We start from the raw sequence: 21,998 nt of genomic DNA, 5'->3' as shown, positions 1-21,998 counted from the left end.
TGCTTTAATATTCATGGGAAAAGTCCATACCCTAGCTTATTTTGAATGAATTATATATGTATATATATATATTTTTTTTTTTTGGTCAAGGTGCTGACATGGATGTGTGCCTCCCAAACTATGGTCATTGCAACTTCGTATCAGGCAAACACGCCTGTATATTCTATGACGAGGTAAGGCACTGGCAAGTGATTTCATGATTCATGTTAATGCATTAATTAATTAATGGATGTGATTTTGACTGGTGTGTTTGTAGAACACCAAGCATTATGAGTTGCTAAACTACAGTGAGCATGGCACCACAGTGGACAACGTCCTTTACTCCTGTGACTTCTCTGAGAAAGTCTCGCCATCGCCACCCAGTGGCCTCGTAGCGAAAGTCCAAGGCATCATTCGTAAGTTCTTCTAATTCACATCATGTGCGTTCTTTTCAAATGCTGAATTGTGTCCATGTCCCAATATTTGGTGGATCTGGCTGTTTCTTAGTTGGGTTAAAGGTCAAACGCATAATGAACACTTACATACAGTTTTGCAGAAATAAGGCATGTCTTTTTTGTTCTTGTTTTTCCCCCTCCAGGTCGAAGCAAGAAGTGGGTGGACAAAGAGGGTCCCACGTCTGTGGTGGGATTGCTCCCGGCTGGCGGCGTGATGAGCAGCCACCCTCAGGGTGGCTTGGAGCAGTTGTGCAGCTGTAAGGCAAGCAGCTCAAGCCTGATTGGAGGTAGTGGAGCAGGCTGGGAGGGCACGGCCATGCTCCACCACGGTAGCTACATAAAACTAGGTTGCCTGCAGTTTGTGTTCAGCATCGCAGAGTTTGCCAGTAAGCAGCCGAAAGAGGAAGACAGCGCCGCGCCTGCTGCCAGTTGCACTAGCAGTAGCAGCAGTGCTTCGAGCCTCACACACGCCACGATGCTCGCACCTCCCCGCAACACTGCCGCAGCATGCAGCCCCTCCAGCCAGGACGAGATGGAGACAGTACTTTCCGACCAAGTGCTCACTCTGCACTCCAACTCTATCCCATAAACTCAAAGCAGGAAATCCCACCCTCCTCTTTTTTTGTTTTGGTTTGCACCTTCTTTGCTATACAGTTATTGTAAAGCCTGCACACTTGGCTGGTGGACAGGGATTGTTTTGTTTCTTTTTTAGGTCATTGTTAATGATATATTTGCATGAACTTGGGAGTATAATTGACAATCTCTTCTATTTTTGAAAGACTGACATCAACCTGTTCATGTTAGACTGACTTTGAGCAAAGAGTATTAGTCTATGTTCAATTATTTTGCCAGTATATTATGTATGATGTATCCTAACTTTGTCAGTCTGTCTGTTTAGCACAAATGTCTCATTTTGTTGTTTTGTCTTAACGTGCATTCTTATTTCTTCGGCTGCCTTTGCGCCACAGGTAGCTCTGTATGACATGCTACACTACTGTTCAAAAGTTTGCAATCATCTAGAAATGTCCTTATTTTTTAACAAAACAAAACAAAACAAAAAACACTGTGTTCTATTACCATTCAAATGTTTGGGGCGGATCACTTAGAAATGTCCTCAAGAGAAACACTTTTTAAATGAAGATAACATTGAATCAATCTGATATACAGTCTAGACATTGTTGATGTGGTCAAACTGGTTTCCCCTTTTGAAAAGGACATTTCTCTGTGACCCCCAAACTCTTGTAGTTTATATATACAGCAGTATATTTTCATGGGAAACATGGCATTGTCTTGGTGACCCCAGACGGTTTGAATGGTAGTGTACATGCTCATACATTATATGTACATCCATCTTCTGTAAATATGTATGATTCAATGGCTCTCAATTGGAGAAGCATTGCATTTCATGTAGATTCCCCATTTTCTGGCTTTTAACTGTACAGCCCATGGAATTTGTGATACTGTGTAGACTACCAGAGATTTTGTGATAAACCTTGTTCGTAGTCTGTACTCTGCTATAATCCATCTGTAAATATATCGTTTTAAGCACTCATTTTAACAACTTGTGCTGCTCTGTATATAAGCACTCTTTTTCTGTAGCCTCTCATCTCATAACTGTAAATACATAAAGATTTTCTAAGTACAAGCTCACTGAATCTGTAGTGGCCCTGCATTATTTTATTTTTTCGCAGGGGTGGGGGGTGTCAAGACCCTTCCCTACTGAGGATCGGAACTGGGGCCTCATCACAATGTTTGCAGATGAAAATGTTAGTGATCGCTGATCGGCAATGAATAAAATCTGCTTCAATCAATGTAGAACACTGATTCCCAGACATTTCACCATCATGCCCCAACTACTTTAACGTAATATAAAATAATAGTTAAGAGCTTGCCCTCGAGCCCCACCTCCAGGTCTGGCTCCAGAGGAGAGGGGGGGGGGGGGGGGGGGGGCCAGTGACCAGTGACCCGTGTCTGGGCAAGGGAAACCTATATCCATTTTATTCATCATAGGGGGTTTTGGAGCCGTGCTTTGTCTGATCCCTCACCTAGGATCTGTTGGCCGTGGGTGACCCGACCAGCTCTACACCCTGGTGCAGAGAATGGAGCAGTAAATTACCGGGGCTGACAAACCGAGGGCTTTCCCTTCTTGGGATTGTGTTAGTATTTATTTCATTTTTTTTTTTTTTCTGACTTGCCATTCATTACCTTTTGAGATAAACGGTGAACTCACACACCTAGTTCGGTGACCCTAACTTGTAGTTGACTGTGCTTTTGCTTTTGTTGCTTCATTTCTGGTCCTTCCAGTTTGCTGACAACAAGGGGAACATCGCCACGCCCATGCAGGAAAGGGGGGCGTGCTTGTTTCAACGGTCAAGTCAGTCTTTACACAGCAGAACAAGAGCGATTACATTCACTCTACTCGCGGTATCTCAGACGACGACACAATGTTTATTGCCTTGCTGGTTTTGGGTGGAGTTGTGGGAGCTGCTTATGTTTTCCGTCAGGTCGTGGTCAAGGGGAAGCGGTGCACGAGCGAAGCAAAGCTGCACGGCAGGACTGTGATCGTGACCGGTAAGAATCTCGATTTCCTTTGGCTTATTCGCCCGGGGGCCGTGGAAGTTACAGCCCATTTACTGTTATAAATCGGTTCATGGGCAAAAGGTATTTCGCAAGAACTTGGAACTGGAAAGACTTAACTGTCACTCAATGAGGGTTGGGAATGTAAAGTTATTTACTTTCCTTAATCGGACAGCTGATAAAAATGCAACCCTTCACATTGAATTCACAATTGAACTTGGATTTTCGTCGACGAGGATTGCTAAAAGTGTTGTTCTGTCTCCCCAGGTAGCAACACGGGCATTGGGAAAACTACAGCAGTAGACCTGGCTAAAAGAGGAGCCCGAGTTATTCTGGCTTGTCGTAATCGTCAGAGAGGAGAGGCTGCTCTTGCTCATGTCAAACAGGTGAGAAGAACTGAAGTCTTGATGATGCGTTTTCCATCGTGTAATAATAACCTATTTGTATTCGACACGTGCAGTATGAGTCAAATATGTTTATTGGCCCTGACAGGAGAGTGGGAGTAATCAGGTTGTGTTCATGCAGTTGGATCTGGGGAATCTTAAGTCTGTTCGCAGCTTTGCCGAAACATTCTTGAGAAATGAACCCAGACTGGACATTCTCATCAACAATGCAGGTAAGAGCACTAATTGCACATCCTGATGGACAGCTTCAGCTGTACGACAGTCCGGGGTCTCAGTTGTCGTATTTTACGCTTCATAATAAGCCACACGTTTTCAATGGGAGACGGGTCTGGACTGCAGGCAGGCCAGTCTAGTACCCGCACTCAAGCCACGCTGTTGTAACGCGTGCAGAATGTGGTTTGGCATTGTCTTGTTGAAATAAGCAGTGGCGTCCATGAAAAAGACGTTGCTTGGATGGCAGCATATGTTTCTCCAAAACCTGTATGTACCTTTCAGCATTAATGGTGCCTTCACAAGATGTGTAAGTTACCCATGCCGTTGGCACTAACACAGCCCCATACCATCACAGATGCTGGCTTATGAACTTTGCGTCCATAACAGTCCAGATGGTTCGTTTCCTCTTTGGCCTCCCAGAGGACACGACGTCCACAATTTCCAGAAACAATTTGAAATGTGGACTCGTCGGACCACATAACACTTTTCCACTTTGCGTCAGTCCATCTTAGATGAGCTCGGGCCCAGAGAAGCCGGCGGTGTTTCTGAGTGTTGTTGATAAATGGCTTTTGCTTTGCATAGTAGAGTTTTTAAGTTGCACTTACGGATGTAGCGCCGAACTGTATTTACTGACATTGGTTTTCCCCAGTGTTCCTGAGCCCATGTGGTGATATCTTTTACACATTGATGTCGGTTTTTGATCCAGTGCCGCCTGAGGGATCGAAGGTCACGGGCATTCAATGTTTGTTTTCAGCCTTGCCGCTTACATGCAGTGATTTCTCCAGATTCTCTGAACCTTTTGATGATATTATGGACCGTAGATGATGAAATCCCTCAATTCCTTGCAATTGTACGTTGAGGAACGCTGTACTTAAACAGTTTGACTATTTTCTCACGCACTTGTTCACAAAGAGGTGAACCTCGCCCCATCTTTGCTTGTGAATGACTGAGCAATTCAGGGAAGCTCCTTTTCTACCCGATCATGGCACCCACCTGTTCCCAATTCGCCTGTTCACCTGTGGGATGTTCCAAACAGGTGTTTGATGAGCGTTCCTCAACTTTCTCAGTCTTTTTTGCCACCTGTCCCGGCTTTTTTGGAACGTGTTGCAGCCATAAAAGTTAATGATCATTTGCTCAAAACAATGTCAGTTTGAACATGAAATGTCTTGTCTTTGTAGCGTCCATCCATCCATCCATTTTCTGAGCCGCTTATCCTCACTAGGGTCGCGGGCGTGCTGGAGCCTATCCCAGCTGTCATCGGGCAGGAGGCGGGGTACTGTTTGCCAGCCAATCGCAGGGCACATACAAACAGACAACCATTCGCACTCACATGCACACCTACGGGCAATTTAGAGGCTGCATGTTTTTGGGGATGTGGGAGGAAACCGGAGTGCCCGGAGAAAACCCACGCAGGCACTGGGAGAACATGCAAACTCCACACAGTCGGGGCCGGGGATTGAACCCGGGTCCTCAGAACTGTGAGGCTGACGCTCTAACCAGTCGGCCACCGTGCCACCTCTTTGTAGCGTATTCAATTAAATATAGGTTGAACATGATTTGCAAATCATTGTATTCTGTTTATATTTATGTTTAACACAATATCCCAATTTCATTGGAATTGGGGTTGTATAACAAAATAAAATGACGTTGCCTTTCTCTTCGTGATAACATTTTTTAGATGTCTACCAATCATGCAAATTGTGTCTAAGTTACTGTACGTGTTAAGTTGTTGTATGAGGAATGACAAAGGGGAAAATGACTGCTCTACTTTTTTTGCCTCAGGAATTTATATGGCGGGTCGAACGGAGGATGGTTTAGGCATGATGTTTGGCATCAATCACGTTGGTCACTTCCTCTTAACCAACCTATTGATGGACAGGCTGAAGGAGTGTGAAGCAAGTCGAGTGGTCAACGTGTCATCATTGGGACATAACTTTGGAAAAATCGACTTTGAATGTCTAAATAAACACAAAGCTCTGGGACTGGGGACTTCATTCATGGAGGTATTGCAGGCCTATTGTAACAGCAAACTATGCAATGTCCTCTTCACCCATGAGTTAGCCAAGAGACTGCAAGGAACCAAAGTCACATGCTACTCCCTCCATCCAGGTCAGTGAGAATTTACTATAACATTAATTCTGATGAAATTATGCAATACAAGCTACAAATGTGAAACCAGGGTCGCGGGCGTGCTGGAGCCTATCCCAGCTATCATCGGGCAGGAGGCGGGGTACACCCTGAACTGGTTGCCAGCCAATCGCAGGGCACGTAGAAACAAACAACCATTCGCACTCACATTCACACCTACGGTCAATTTAAAGTCTTCGATGAACCTATGCATGTTTTTGGGATGTGGGAGGAAACCGGATTGCTCGGAGAAAACCCACGCAGGCACGGGGAGAACATGCAAACTCCACACAGGCGGGGCCGGGGATTGAACCCCGGTCCTCAGAACTGTGAGGCAGACGCTCTAACCAGCCGCCCACCAAAACAGTCTTTTTATTAATAGAAAAGGCAATGGTAGTGGGGGTGTGACGCTGGTTATGTGAGCTCGACCAAGGTGCTACAGAGGAGATGTTTTGTATTTTTCTATGCGGTGGTGGTTGGAAGAGTCATGTGAAGAAAGTAGCCAGACAAGAAAACCCTGAAGGGATTTGGATCAGATGCTATCAGTCGCTGGAATGTCAGCTGAACACCGTGGTCTGCTTTTTCATGACATGAGACACAATGCCCTTCCTTATAGGTTATACGAAAACTCTTTTCAGTTGGATTTTGTTACATTTATTTAATTTACAATTTGACACATGATAACTGCGTACCCACTGCAAGTTGCGTGTTGTGTGTGTGTGTGTCTGCAAAACAAATCCATCCGTTTATTGGCCAGGTGTCTATATTGTGCACGGCCTTTTTTATCAGTCTATTCTTTGAGTGCTATTTTGAAATATACTGTACAACACCATCGGATGTTTAAGAAAAAGGGGAAAAGCAGCATTTTTCCCCCCCCTTTATTTTGTCATGTTTTTTTTCCCCCTGCAGGCAGTATCAACTCTGAGTTGGCCAGGAACACCAACTCATTGTTTCAGCTCCTCTTGAAGCCCATCACTGCCCTTTTCTTCAAAAACACTGTCCAGGGATGCCAGACCACTCTTCACTGTGCTCTGCAGGAGGGAATTGAACATCTCAGTGGACGTTACTTCTCCAACTGTACTGTGCAAGAAGTCTATTCTAAAGCAAAGGATGATGCTGCAGCTAAGAAGCTGTGGGAAATCAGTGAGCGAATGTGTGGCCTTGCATGAATGAATTCACAATTGATTTTAGTTGAATGCAATTAAAGCTCATAACTTTGCGTTGTGTTGTAATTACTTCACTGCTCCTGTCACAAATTTTGTGTCCAGATTAAACTGCTGACAACTTGGCTTTACTGATGGAATTGTGCCTACCTACGGGAGATCAATTTGCGATTGAATAACCTTAATTGGATATTAATCACTGCAATTGGCCAGGAATATCTTTCCCTGTACTATTTCTACGGTACTGATAAAATGCTAACAGTGGCTATTCTAAAAGTGCGCTGCAGCTTGAGGTCACAAACTGACGGCTGAAGATATTTCCTTCAGAATTTTATGTTAAAGAGCGGAATTCACGGTTCCATCACAGCAAGTTGTCCAGGTCCTGAAGGAGAAAAGCAGCCCAAGGCCATCACACTACCACCACATTTGACTGTTGGTATGCTGTGCTACATTTATGCCAGATGTAACAAGACGCACACCTTCCAAAAAGCTCAACTTTCATCTTGCCAGTCCATATAATATTCTCCCAAAAGTCTTGGGAATCATTGTTTTTTTTTTTTTTTTTGGGAAAAAGTAAGACGAGCCTTTATGTTCTTTATGTACAGCAAAGCTTTTCACCTTGGGCCTCTGCTATGGATACCATTTTTGCCCAATCTCTTCCTTATTATTGTCATGAACTTAACTGAGGCAAGGAAAATTTTCGTGAGTTCCTTTGTGGCTTCTTGGATTAATCATTGCCGTTTTCTCGGGGGTAATCTTTGTAGGCCAGCAACTCCTGGGAAGGTTAATCACTTGTTCCATGTTTTCTCCACGGGAGGATAATGGCTCTCCCTATGGTTAACATGAATCCTAAAGCTTTAGAAATGGCTTTTGTAACCCTTCGGGACACATTAGGTTTCAGTGATTTCTTGATTGACCAGTTCTGGAGGTAATCAGGCTTGGGTGTGTGTGATCAATGAAAATTCACCAAAAGTTGTGATTAGCCACAATTCATGATTTAACAAAGGGGGCGGGGGTGATTATTTTTTCACACAGGGCCAGGTGACTTTGAATAGTTTTTTTCCTTACTAAATTAAATCATTTAAAAACAGCATTTTAAGTTCACTTGGGTTATATTTGTCTGATATTTACATTTGTTTGATGATAATAAAGCGGAGAAACTATGCAAAAATATAAGAATTTGAGAAGGGGGCAAATTTTCACGGCACTGTAACTCATGTACTCAACGAGCTAAAAATATCTGTGGAAATAATGACTTCTTTTTTTCTGAACCAACAACTCATTTTGTACAGCGCACGGCTTGTTAAAGGTAGCCGTGTGGTTCCTGTTGTATTTTTCAGAGCGAGAAGAAGAAAAAAAAAAAATTACAGCGTTTTTTTTTTGTTTTTTTTAAATAAAAACATTCTGCTGTATGCACTATAGGGAAATCCATATACGTCTGTTACTTGAAATGCGAATTTCATGCACAGTTAACGTAATGATTTTAATCGATGTAAATGCATTGTTTAAAATACAGTTCATACACAAATGTTATATATTATGTTATATATTATATATGTATTATATTATATATATAACATTTTGCAATTGGCATGATGTTTTGGCAGGTGATTGGCATTCCAGACAGGTTTCATCATGTACGACTAGTGTTGATCACGTATGGATTTTGTTTACAATTCATTATTGTTTTGCCATGATTTCAAACCAATTCTCCTGCCCTATAGAGACAAAATTCTTGTTCCCAGGAAAATATTTGGCAAATATATCAAGTCACTGTCAAACTGTACTTCATGAAAGTACAGTATGCCAATTAAGACAACTATTCATCAACATGCATTGTCATACTGTATCTTTTTAAAAAAAAAAAAAACTGTTTTAAACCTGTCCTGTCAGCTGCATGGCCTTGCAGAATGGTGGATCTGTATGCCTTTGTGGTGGAACAGTTTTGCTGTGCAACATGGGAGTTTGAAATACTCCCTCTGCTTATTTAAAAAAAAAAAAAAAAGTATATATATTATTCTGATGTTTATCGAAAATGCAGCCGGACAGAAAAGGGTTTTAGGGGACAGACAGAGGGGCAGAGTGGACAAGAGGACAGGGGTGAAACCCACAGCAGAACAATAGTGAGACAGTCTAGATATTTGAACACAAGTAAGATTACACCAGTTATTTGTAGATTTGGGGGTGGGAGACACCCGGTGAGGACATGCATTAACTAATCAAAAGATAAGAGAGGACAGAGAAGGGACTGGACAGGATGTGGGAAAACGAGCAAGGCAGTGCTACTGTCGAGTGGTGTGGTGGGATTCTTTTTTAGTGCCTAAACACCTGTAAGAACCTGTGAGTTGAAATGTTAGTATAACCTGTGTTGTTATTAGTGATCCCAGCACAAGTAATGAAAGTCTATAGTGTTCCTATCAAACTTATTAGTGAATGAACACCATATAAAATGCATGTTACTCAACTGGTGTACGGAGTTGCTGAACCGGCACATCGAGGGAGGGTGAGCCCGGACAACATCCAGGGGGACGCCACCGATGACCCAGGGAGGTCTCGAGCCTGACCGAAGCGCCCCGACCAGTCCCAAGTGGAGGGGCATGGGCACCGGACCCCGCCCTCCCCACCCAGCAAGCCCCGCTGCCCCCATCAACCCAGGAGAGCATGGGGGGCCCCATCCATCAACAGGGTCCAACGCGGGAGCCAGTAGCCACCCAAAAAAAGTCATAGCTTGCCAAAGCAAGCCCAAGTTAAGCGCCCGTGAGCAAGGACGGGCGAGGGCGCCAAGAGAGGGGAAAGGAAACCAAAGGGTAGGGGGGCGCAGGCCCCAGAAGTCCAACCAAGAGAAATGTGAAAACCCACCACCCACCCTATGACGATTGCAATGCAAACTAGAACTAGCAGACATTCAACAGCTTCTTCCCTCTTGCAATCAACTTCTTAAACAGCTAACCTACAATTCCATTGCAACATGGCAATTGTTTTGTCTTGAGTTTGTTGTCACATTTCTGTGGGGCCAATTGTATATTACTCGTGCACTCACTATAGTAGTCTCACCACGCTGCACTATTTGCATATCTGTTGTTGACCAATACTGGCCACTCATGCCAGAGTAGCATCTGCCCCATTTGCACACTGACTGAGGAGTATCTGCAACATTTGCACAATCAACATTGTCCCAGATTATCGCACTACTATTCCTTGAAGTCTCGGCGCCCTTTGCACAATTGTCATTGCACCAGGCTATTGTTATATTAGTCTTTCAAACTGCTCTAAGTCCTAGAGAACTCTGCATCTTTTTGCACAATTGTTAAAAACAAAAAAACAACAACAAAAGTTTGTACGGGCATTACCAGATAACTAGCAACCTTTTATTGCTCAGTGCCTCTTTTTGTCAATGTCTTTATGTCTCAAAAGTGTTCTCTGTCTGTTGTCGTACTAGAGCGGCTACCGGAGACAAATTCCTTGTGGGTTTTTGGATATACTTTGCAAATAATGATGATTCTGATTCTGATTGTTACCAGGTCCCTAACTGGCAACCATTATCCCTGTACAGTTATTGTGTGTGGTGGGGTGAAGTGCATTAAATTGGGAGAAACTGGTGGGCGTGAGGCGAGACTGTCATAGGGCAATAATGACCCGCCACCGTCACCCCCACCTAGACCGACCAGCTCCCCAAAGGATATGCAAATGTGTGTAGTGCATTAAATATCTGCGGGAGAGAAGCATGGCGGCCAAACTGAGAAATCGGGGGAGAAGAGCCTTGATGAGAGAGGTAAAGAAGAACCCAAAGATCACTGTGGCTGAGCTCCAGAGATGCAGTCGGGAGATGGGAGAAAGTTCTAGAAAGTCAACCATCACTGCAGCCCTCCACCAGTTGGGGCTTTATGGCAGAGTAGCTCGATGGAAGCCTCTCCTCAGTGCAAGACACATGAAAGCCCGCATGTAGTTTGCTAAAAAAAAAAAAACACCTGAAGGACTCCAAGATGGTAAGAAATAAGATTCTCTGGTCTGGTGAGACCAAGATAGAAATTGTTGGCCTGAATTCTAAGCAGTATGTGTGAAGAAAACCAGATAATGCTCATCACCTGGCCAATACAGTCCCAACAGTGAAGCATGACAGAGTACCCAGAGAGGAACTGTGGTACTGCATTCGGAAGTCTGGAGTGGCAGAGAAGTATGTTAGAATAATACAGGACATGTACGAGGGCAGCAGAACAGCGGTGAGGTGTGCTGTAGGCGTGACAGACGAATTAAAGGTGGACGTGGGACTGCATCAGGGATCAGCCCTTAGCCCCTTCCTGTTTGCAGTGGTGATGGATAGGCTGACGGATGAGGTTAGACTGGAATCCCCATGGACCGTGATGTTCGCAGATGACATTGTGATGTGCAGTGAAAGCAGGGAGCAGGTGGAGGAACAGTTAGGAAGATGGAGGCACACACTGGAAAGCAGAGGAATGAAGATTCGCCGAAGTAAGACAGAATATATGTGCATGAATGAGAGGGGTGGTGGGGGAAGAGATAGCAAGGGTGGAGCTCATCAGAGGGACAACCAAGGTTCGATGTTTTGGAGAAAAAGCAGTGGGCATTTTACATCTACTGTATTTCACTTACATTTTTAATGTTTTCCTCAGTTTATTAATTATTAATAATTTCCAAGACCATAAATTATATTCAGATTTTGAGGTAAAATAGAAACTCTAATTGGTTGACTCTTAATTTGAAAGAAACGTTCTCTACTGTGTAACCCCATTGTACTTTGTACAATGTACGACCATTGTTTATTTGATTCCGGACCTTTTTGTGTCCTTGATGTAAAATGTAAAGGAAAAATGTATTTACTAAATAATTTTTTTTCAATAACTAGCATTGGGCGTGCCTAATTATAAGTGTTGTCTAAAATTTCATGTTAATATTTTGACATTTTTGGAGAGGTTTTATTGGCGGTATTTTACAGTTTTCACCCAGTCCCTAGCACAGGGTTCAGATATATGAAGCTCTATCTTTCTACTTTAAAAATGCAAAAATTGTGTAATGTTTACCATAAATTCCTTAAAATATAATAGAATTAATGATTTCTCATCATATATTCAAAACATTTCAAATTCTGTCTTTTATTCTTCACTACAATATGTCTGTCCCTTAAAGTTGCTGTCATTACCGCCACATTGACCACTTTTCGATCAATAAAGTTTATTCAAAATCTGATTCAAAATTCCCTGTGTCATTTTGTCTTGTCGCTCAAGCACATGCTCGGGCAGAGAGAAGTCAGACATTTTTGAGAACTGCATGAGTAAGTTTTTTTTTCTCATTGGTACCGTTAAGTCAGATCATATTTTTATTGCATGTCATTACCAAACAACTTGTCGTGTCAATATGTTTTAAGATTTTCCTGTAAAAACTTGATAATCAAATAAAAATGTTGTACAGGACTAGCTAGCTAAAATGAAAAATGTAAGCTAACTCTACCAGCATAGCACAGTTAGCTAAACAAATTCAAATGTCATTACCATCGCATGTCATCACATAGTGCAGTGTGGTGGTGATGACACAAACGAAAATCAAATAAACACCGGCTAAGTGTACACAGTGTGTCAGTATTTTGAAAAATTCAGCAGTGATAACACATAGCAGAGATGCTGTCCTTGAGACAACATTACAGTTGAACTCGTCTCTCTTCTGTCCAGATGCACAAGTGCCACTGTTTCCATTTTGGTGTTTTTTTTTTTTTTTTTGCTGTTTCAAATCGCCATTTTGTCTTCGTCGAGTAGATAAATACCGACATCTTCTGGCTCAACAATGCAAGCGCGTGAAGCCCACGTGATGAACACGTACTCACGACGCAAGTCTTGGAATCTCGAAACGTATTTTGCCACTACAAAGCCGAATATATTATTTGAAATACCCTTCTAGAAACGTAAATATTTAAATAGTCATGATTTAAGCGGAACTACTTTATTGACGCCGACAGGCTAGCTTGATACTAACGAACACAGTGATGGTGGCGCCTGTTGGATTCGTGGCGGTCGTCGTCGTTTGCTATGTGTTCGCGTATTATTGGGTGTTCAGGGGGGCGAGGTGCTTGAGTCCAAAGAAGCTGAACGGCAAGACAGCCGTCGTGACAGGTAATCTTTTCGTTTTCAGGAGTCGTGTCAGTCAATGTGAGATCAGAATTGTGACAGGAACTACCCGGAATCAGTTTCTTTGTTTACGTTAACACGAGTACGGTTCAATTGTTCTAAACACATTTTAAGGACATAACACGACCATGTATCCCGGGCTTGACGCTAACTTTTTTTTGCTCACCAGTCACCGTGGCTAGTTGGCTTCCCAGACTCACTAGCCTTTTTATGAGGGCATTAACTTTATGTTTAATTTTGTAAAAAAATTATGGGCCACATCAAATCCTGCATGGCAGTGTGAAGCAAAGTGGGATGCTGTATATTATATGAATTGTGGCGTGGATATGGGAGTTACAGCGGCTGAAAGAAGTATTGAACACGTCACCCTTTTTCTCACTAAATATATTCCAAAGGTGCCGTTGATATGAAATTTTCACCAGATGTTGGGCACAAACCTACGTAATCCATACATACAAAGAAAGTAGAACAAATACAATTGGAAATTAAGTTGTGCGTTGAACTTGTTGAAATGACACAGGGAAAAGGTATTGAACACATGAAGATAGGGAGGTGCAAAAAGGCATGGAAAGCCAAGACAACACCGAAACTCTGATCAATAATCAAACAGGAATCCCGCCCCTTCTATCAGCTGGTTCAGTCCTAATTGATGGCCTACAAAAAGGTCTCATAGCCAAGTTGTGAGTCAAGACACATCTCATGATGGGTAAGAGCATGGGCAAATGTACTGAGACATTCCTGACAAAAATCTGCTGCCATTTATGAGGATGATGAAAATGAAACGAGGGGGGGACATTTCAGCAGGATAATGATCCAAAACCAAGGAAACTCAATTGGTTTCAAAGGAAAAAAATTGAAAATCTTCCCAACATCTGGTGAAATGTTCATGGCAATAGCACCATTGGAAATGTATTTGGGAAAAATAGTAACGTGTTAAATATATTCAGCCGCTGTATCTATTTCGAAAGCTAGATCTGGAATGGACCATCAGGCACTGCCACAGACATTTTAGGCGGCAGCTGCTCAAGCCAAATAAAGGGCACCCAAAATTATTCATACAATTAAGGAAAAAAAAAAAAAAAACTTGTATATGGATCATCCATCCATACATCCATCCATATTCTGTACCGCTTATCCTCACAAGGGTCGCGGGCGTGCTGGAGCCTATCCCAGCTATCTTCGGGCGGGAGGCAGGGTACACCCTGAATTGGTCGCCAGCCAATCGGAGGGCACATATAAACAAACAACCCTTCGCATTCACATTCACACGTACGGGCAATTTAGAGTCTTCAATTAACCTACCATGCATGTTTTGTGTGGGGGGGTGGGAGGAAACCGGAGTACCCAGAGAAAACTCACGCAAGCACAGGCAGAACATGTAAACGCCACAAAGGCGAGGCTGGGATTTGAACCCCGGTCCTCAGAACTGTGAGGCAGATGTGCTCACCAGTCGTCCACCGTGCCGCCCGTATATGGATCATGTATTATTTATTTCTGTTGAGATAATCAACACAGTCACCGTCAGTTAATTTGTTTATAGTATAGTATTAATAGTACAACTATTAACAAAGGGAAGTGAAGGGAAGCTACAGTGGGTATAATAATTCTTCATACCCTTGTTCAAATGGCAGGTCTTTGTGGTATAAAAAAATGAGACCAAGACAAATAAATGTAAGACTTTTTATTTATTATTATTTTTTTTTTAACCTATAACCTGTACAACTGAATTGCAAAAATAACAATGTTTTGTATTTTTGTTCAGAATTAAGCAATGACATTCAAACATGTTAAATGGGGATCAGCACACAACTGCCACCATTTAAAATGGCTCTGATTAACTACAAATACATCTCAGCTGCTCTCGTAGGCTTTTCCGGACGTTTTTGTTGTCACATCTTACACCACCAGCCAAGGTCCGCAGAGAGCTTTCGCAGTCTCATTGTTCAGAAGAAGGTAACAAAACAATTCCAAAAGCATCACTAATCATATCAAATTTATAATTCTCACAAAGACGCAAATAAATGGCCATCATATATCAAAACATTTGTTGGCATTCATGACACAGAAGATAATTTATATTTTTTGAATTTCTTGATGAAAGCGGCATGGTGGACGACTGGTTAGCACATCTGCCTCACAGTTCTGGGGACCGGGGTTCAAATTCCTCCCTGTGTGGAATTTGCATGTTCACCCCGTGCCTGCGTGGGTTTTCTCCGGGTACTCCGGTTTCCTCCCACATCCCAAAGACATGCAGAGTAGGTTAATTGAAACTCTACATTGCCCGTAGGTGTGAATGTGAGTGCAAATGGTGGTTTGTTTCTATATGCCCTCCTGATTGGCTGGCGACCAGTTCAGGGTCTACACCGCCTCTCTCCCGGAGATTGCTGGGATAGGCTCCAGCACGCCCGTGACCCTAGTGAGGATAAGCGGAAAGGTTGATGAATAAATGAATAATTATTGATGAAGGAAAAAAAATTAGTGCAGCAAAAAGGGCAATTTTTTCATCCAGGGCAAAAGGGCAGGTGCTTGAGCACCACTTGGGGTCGATGTGTGCATGTGCCTGTGGACCATTTACCGAAATATCTTTTTTAAGTGTTATTTTGTGGTGTAACAAGTGGTATTTCCTTTCAGGGGGCAACACTGGTATTGGTAAGGCCACAGCTCTTGAATTGGCCAAGAGAGGAGCCAGGGTCATTTTAGCCTGCCGTAATAAGAAGAAAGCTGAAGCTGCTGTGTTTGACATCCGCAGAGTAAGATACTTCTACACTTGTATGTTCAAGTACCGGTAATTGTTTTTAGTCGAAATGCAATGCATTGTATTGAGGGATGTTAATTTGACTATTATCAAAGGTGCGTGTAAAATTACAATCTTATTGACTGTGTCAGTCGAAACTCAACGAATCTAGGCGGATTTTCACTCATAGCCTCAAACATTATACTTGTCTCTTAGGAGAGTGGGAACAATCAAGTTGTGTTCATGCAGTTGGATCTTGCAAGTTTTCAGTCTGTACGCAGTTTTGCTGAAACCTTCTTAAAAACTGAGCCCAGAGTGGACATTCTTATCAACAATGCAGGTAAGATGGTTCAAATAGATCAAAATATCACATTTTACAGAAGTCTCTAAAAAGAACTACAGTATATTTTAATTGTTGCGTGTGTGTAGAACCTTATTTTAAGGAGGAGGAGGTGATGGAGCAGCAAAAAAAAAAAAAAAAAAACCAAAAAAACAATTGGAATATCCCATACTAATTTAACAGCAGCATTTTAGAGTTTAAACTCGTTCGTGAGCTTTCTAGTTCCAAGAAGAGTGCTTCGAGGTGTATTTCAGACTGAGCAGGGAGCTTTAAAAGGGAGTTTGAAAGCCTCCTGCAGAGATGTTTTCGGAATATTGTTTTTCTTTTGGCCCAAAGTTTGGGATAGTAGGACACTCTGAAATCACTCCACCAACCCTGCTCCCATTGGAGGAGCTTTTTGACGTCACCGCGTCAACGCTCCAGAATACAACACTTTTCTACCTGATGACATGACGGTGAGCGTCAGATGCCCTCTGCATTGACGCGACATTATACTTGAACGTGCGGATTATACTTGAACGTGTATTATGGATGAAAAATGACGGTATTTTTTTCGACATATATGTTTCAGGTCTCATGGGCCCTGGATGCACACAGGATGGTTTTAGTATGGTGCTTGGGGTCAACTACCTGGGTCACTTCCTGCTCACCAACCTTCTCCTCAAGAGAATGCAGCAGTGCGGGCCCAGTCGCGTCGTAAATGTGTCCGCTCTTCTCCACCGCCTTGGCAACATTGATTTCTCCTTTCTGGCTTGCAACAAAGATTTGGTGACAGGCCAGTCGACCTGGCGCAACTTTCAGGCCTACTGCAACAGCAAGCTGTGTAACGTGCTTTTCACCAGAGAACTTGCAAACATACTGGAGGGCTCAAAAGTGACCTGCTACAGTCTCCACCCAGGTTAGTGAAACTTGCACAGGTGCACTACTATCATCTTTGTTTATTTATTTCCATTTGAGCAAAACTATGGAAACAAATGTCTCATCCAATTATTGAATGAATCAGAGCCCGTAGTTCACCCTGATATCATTGATGTGACAATGTGTTGGAGACTGCAACATGGGCTGAAAGGCATATATGATTTCTTACTGGTCGAAGTGTATACTAATGTCCACTTGAAATGCTCAGATTACAGTTTACATCCATTTTAAGTGTGTGGTTGCAGTTGTTTTAAAGCAAAATATTCAATTATCTCTTGTTAAACGTACTGACTGTTTAGTAGCCATAGCATTGATGGATGGGAGTTGCTTTCTCAGGGAACAAGAAGAATAAGGAGTAAAGGAGTAAATAATTTGGTAGGAAAATTACGGTATGTAAGGAGGCTAGATATAATGTAGGCCTGTAGTTGGAAAAGACACCCAAGTCAAGAGTAGATATATATATACTTTTTTACTTATTTAAATGATTAACACTGGTATTATTTAGCCTGTCGATAAAGATGTGCTGAACTAACAGCCAGTGGTGGGAAACCCCTAGGCAACCTAGGAGGGATGGGGTCTTACAGGCAAGTTGAAGAGTTAAAAAATAAAAAAGGAAATTGTTTGGAAAGCTTGATCATATCTGTTCTTCACAGGCATTATCTACACCGAATTATGCCGCAATATGAGCCTGTGGCAGCAGTTTCTGATAATGCCCTTTGCCAAGCTTTTCTTTCTCGACCCTGAGGGTGGCTCCCAGACCACCGTGTACTGTGCCCTCCAAGAGGGCATCGAGAGTCTCAGCGGGCGCTATTTTTCCAACTGTGCCCTGCAACAGGTGGGACACAAAGGGCGAGATGATGCTCTGGCAAAGAAGCTGTGGGAGGTGAGTGAGCGATTGACAGGTTTATCATCCAGCCATCCATTTTCCGTACCACTTAAGAAGTTAATTAATTCTGAAGCTCCAAGGACTACATGACACTTCTTTGCTTCATCAACTACTTTCTACCACTGTACCTATCTGTACTTCATCACTGTATGGGAAGAAAATATTTTTGGAATAAAGAATATATATTTTTTGTGTGCATCTTATGCCTGTCATTTTCCCTAAAACTAATGATATAATTGTTATTATTTATGTGTTTGAAGTTTAAATACTACTATGACATATGTGCTAATGGAATCCGATTTTTCAGGGCTCTACAGTGTGACTGATTTAGTCGCACATGGGCCCTAACATCTGAATGGTGCACCGGTACGCCCAGCTATTATATGTATATACAGTCTGGGGAAATCAATGGGTTTCCCCAGACTGTATATACATGTAACACATCTAGATGTGAATACCATGAAATAAAAGCTGGAACTCTGAACTTCCACCCATCCATTTTCTTTACCGCTTAAGGCCTCTTTATACTCCCGCGCAGCCGAAAACGCCCGCATTGCATCACGTGACTGAGACATTGGCCCGTGCGGCCCACTTGACGCACACACTGCAAAAATTGTTGCTGCGCGAAGAATGCTACTGAGATCATATTTCGTGATTGGTCCGTTTTTGTCACATGCTGTGATGACCTACTCAGCCTTCCCCTTGGTTCCACATACCGTCGCCTTCTTGATCGATTTTGGAGCATAATTAAACGTATCATCTGGTCATCTAGGTCCATTTGTTCGAGCAGACACTGTTCCACGGTCGCCATTGTTGTTGCTTTGTTCCTTATTACGGAAAGGAAAGTTATAAACTGCTACCGGAAATGGCACAGGAAATTCCACCCACTGGTGTCCAAGCCAATATCAGCTATAGCGACACCCCCGACTTGCAGGGGAACTGCAGTACATTTTCAAAACTGCGCACGTGGGTTGTGCTCGATTATAAAGGCAAACTGCGCGCGGGAAAGCCGCAATGACGTCAGCGCGGTCACCACCTACGCGAGGACAAAGACGCCGTTATCCTCAGCAAGTTCGTGGGCAGGCTGGAGTCTATCCCAGCAATCTTCGGGCGAGAGGCAGCGTACACCCTGAACTGATCGCCAACCAATCGCAGGGCACATATAAACAACCAACCGTTCACACTCACATTCACACCTACGGGTAATTTAGAGTCTTCATTCAACCTACCACACATGTTTTTGGGATGTGGGACAGAATGTTGCACGTTTGGCAGATGCAATCCGAGGTACGCCTGGTTACAGCGCTCACATCTGTTCGCGAAGTTCCATCCTGTTTCAAACGCTCCACCATCATTCCAGTCCCCAAGAAACCTGCAATCTCGGGTCAGAATGACTACAGGCCTGTCGCTTTGACATCTGTGGTCATGAAGTCCTTTGAACGTCTTGTGCTGGACCACCTCAAGAGTGTCACAGCTCCCCTGCTGGACCCCCTGCAGTTTGCCTACCAAGCGAACATGTCTGGGGATGATGCAGTCAACATGGGACTGCACTTCATCCTCAAACACCTCGACAGTGCAGGGACCTACGCGAGGATCCTGTTCGTGGACTTCAGCTCAGCGTTCAACAACATCATCCCTGAACTCCTTTCAACCAAGCTTCTCCAGCTCAGCGTCTCACCTGCCATCTGCCAGTGGATTTACAGCTTTCTGACGGGCAGGACACAGCAGGTCAGGCTGGGGGAGGCCACCTCATCCACACGCAGCATCAGCACTGGGGCGCCCCAAGGTTGTGTCCTCTCCGCTGCTCTTCTCTCTCTACACGAACGACTGCACCTCAGCGAACCCGACTGTGAAACTCCTGAAGTTTGCAGATGACACCACTGTCATCGGCCTCATAAAGGACGGTGACGAGTCTGCATATCGACAGGAAGCGAAGCGGCTGGAGCTGCGGTGCGGCCGAGACAACCTGGAGCTGAACACGCTCAAGACGGTAGAGATGATCGTGGACTTCAGGAGGCATCCTTCGCCACAGCTGCCCCTCACGTTGTCCAGCTGCCTTGTGTCAACCGTCGAGACCTTCAAGTTCCTGGGAATTACAATCTCTCAGGACCTGAAGTGGGTGACCAACATCAACTCCGTCCTCAAAAAGACCCAGCAGAGGATGTACTTCCTGCGGCTTCTGAGAAAGCACGGCCTGCCACCGGAGCTGCTGAGACAGTTCTACACAGCGGTCATCGAATCAGTCCTGTGTTCTTCCATCACTGTCTGGTTTGGTGCTGCTACAAAAAATGACAAACTCCGACTGCAACGGACAATCAAAACTGCTGAAAGGATTGTTGGTACCCCCCTACCCACCATTGAGGACTTGCACGCTGCCAGAACTAAGACAAGGGCGTGCATAATCCTCTCGGACCCTCCGCACCCCGGTCACCGGCTCTTCCAGCTCCTTCCCTCAGGTAGGCGCTACCGATCAATGCAAACTAGAACTAGTAGACATTCCAACAGCTTCTTCCCTCTTGCAATCAACTTCTTAAACACCTAACCTGTAATTCCATTACAGCAAGCTGGCAATTTTTTGACTTGAGTTGGTTGGCACATTTCTGTGGGGCCAATTATGTATTACTCGTGCACTCACTGTAGTTGTCTCGCCACGCTGCACTACTTGCATACACTGGCCACTCATGCCAGAGTAGCATCTGCTCCATTTGCACACTGATTGAGGAGTATCTGTAACATTTGCACAACCAACATTGTCCCAGATGATCGCACTACTCGTCACTTTAAACCGCATACACTCTTTGAAGTCTCAGCGCCCTTTGCACAATGGTCATTGCACCGGACTATTGCAATATTAGTCATTCGAACTGCTCAAAGTGCTAGAGGACTCTGCATCTTTTTGCACAATTGTTTTTTGTCAATGTCTTTGTCTCCAAAGTGTTCTGTAAATTGACTGTCTGTTGTACTAGAGCGGCTCCAACTACCGGAGACAAATTCCTTGTGTGTTTTGGACATACTTGGCAAATAAAGATGATTCTGATTCTGATTGAGCAATCAAATATGAACCAGTTTTTGTGTGTGCAAATCTTTCATAAATCAGGCCCTTTGTTTGATTTCTGGGTAGAAGATAGGAAAAGAAAAACTAGCCAAATAAAAAATAGCCAAGGTTTAACTTGTGATTTTTTTCTTGGAATGAACCGTATTTTTCTCTAAATTGCATTGTGTTGCTGTCAGTGGCTACATGTTTATTTTGCTTCCGAGTCTCTGATGTCACGTGGGGTTTTTGAAGGCACTGGAGGCAAGGAAGTGGGGGACCCAAGTGCAGGGAGGCAGGGACGCAAGGCAGGAGTGCCGTAGTCTCACAAATGAGATTTAATTCCAAAACAAACAAGGTACATGGACAACTGTAAATGCTAACTTAACATAGTAAAAAATCTATAATCAAAGAAACATGGAAACCAAAATACTGACCACTCGTCAACATGCGGGATATGGAAACATGGGGTGAGACAAGATTACCTTTGACAAAATACAAGACCATGACATCTGAGTCACAAATGTGATGTACTCAATGTACTTTTACATAATGTGATGTACTCAAATGTACTTTAACAACCCCAATTCCAATGAAGATGGAACGTTATAAGAATAAAGCTTTTTTGGAACGTGTTGCAGCCATACAATTATAAGTTAATGATTATTTGCTAAAAACATGAAAGTTTTGTCAGTTTGAACATTAAATATATTGTCTGTGTAGTGTATTCAATTAAATATAGGTTGAACATGATTTGCAAGTCATTGTACTCTGTTTTTATTTATGTTTGACACAACGTCCTGACTTCATTGGAATTGGGTTTGTACAATATTGCCCCATTTCTCCGTTTACACAACAATAATGTAATGCAGGTTAAGCAGTGTAACACAGGAGGGGATAATTGTTCTTTTTCAGAATCAGAATCAGAACAACTGATTGGACAACTTTTGGGGTTTGTATAATGAAGCTGTGATTTCTCATGTTTAAATAAAAGACGGTCTCTTGTTTTTTAAATTAATATTATTATTTTTTAT

At 43.2% G+C, this 21,998-nt stretch overlaps 3 protein-coding genes across 4 annotated transcripts in view; all 3 read left to right on the top strand.

The window, feature by feature from the left end:
• phf12b (PHD finger protein 12b) overlaps nt 1-2,175 on the top strand; it is a 40,524-nt gene extending 38,349 nt beyond the window's left edge. Inside the window, exons 13-15 of the mRNA XM_061681719.1 lie at nt 91-173; nt 257-395; nt 578-2,175. Coding sequence (XP_061537703.1) covers nt 91-173; nt 257-395; nt 578-1,023 — 668 coding nt within the window. The 3' untranslated portion in view covers nt 1,024-2,175. The remainder of the gene's footprint in view (nt 1-90; nt 174-256; nt 396-577) is intronic.
• Nucleotides 2,176-2,801: 626 nt separating this feature from the next.
• On the top strand, nt 2,802-6,974 carry LOC133404861 (dehydrogenase/reductase SDR family member 13-like). Its single transcript, XM_061681305.1, has 5 exons — nt 2,802-3,005; nt 3,279-3,397; nt 3,504-3,627; nt 5,411-5,737; nt 6,665-6,974. The coding sequence occupies exons 1-5, from the start codon at nt 2,879-2,881 to the stop codon at nt 6,922-6,924; spliced, it is 957 nt and encodes a 318-aa protein (XP_061537289.1). The 5' UTR covers nt 2,802-2,878; the 3' UTR covers nt 6,925-6,974.
• A 5,175-nt stretch (nt 6,975-12,149) lies between these two features.
• On the top strand, nt 12,150-18,124 carry LOC133404864 (dehydrogenase/reductase SDR family member 13-like). 2 transcript variants are annotated; one of them, XM_061681311.1, is made up of 5 exons: nt 12,150-12,208; nt 15,687-15,805; nt 16,006-16,129; nt 16,701-17,027; nt 17,701-18,124. In XM_061681311.1, the coding sequence occupies exons 1-5, from the start codon at nt 12,205-12,207 to the stop codon at nt 18,021-18,023; spliced, it is 897 nt and encodes a 298-aa protein (XP_061537295.1). In that variant the 5' UTR covers nt 12,150-12,204; the 3' UTR covers nt 18,024-18,124. The 2 variants fall into 2 exon arrangements, with proteins under 2 accessions (XP_061537295.1, XP_061537294.1); XM_061681310.1 differs by lacking the exon at nt 12,150-12,208 and adding an exon at nt 12,735-13,040.
• Nucleotides 18,125-21,998: the final 3,874 nt, after the last annotated feature.

The sequence above is a fragment of the Phycodurus eques genome, chromosome 7 (genome assembly GCF_024500275.1).
Source record: "Phycodurus eques isolate BA_2022a chromosome 7, UOR_Pequ_1.1, whole genome shotgun sequence".
In the NCBI taxonomy this organism is placed as follows: Eukaryota; Metazoa; Chordata; class Actinopteri; order Syngnathiformes; family Syngnathidae; genus Phycodurus; species Phycodurus eques.
Note: the sequence above shows the minus strand (reverse complement) of the source record. Positions and strands in the feature narration are given on the sequence as shown.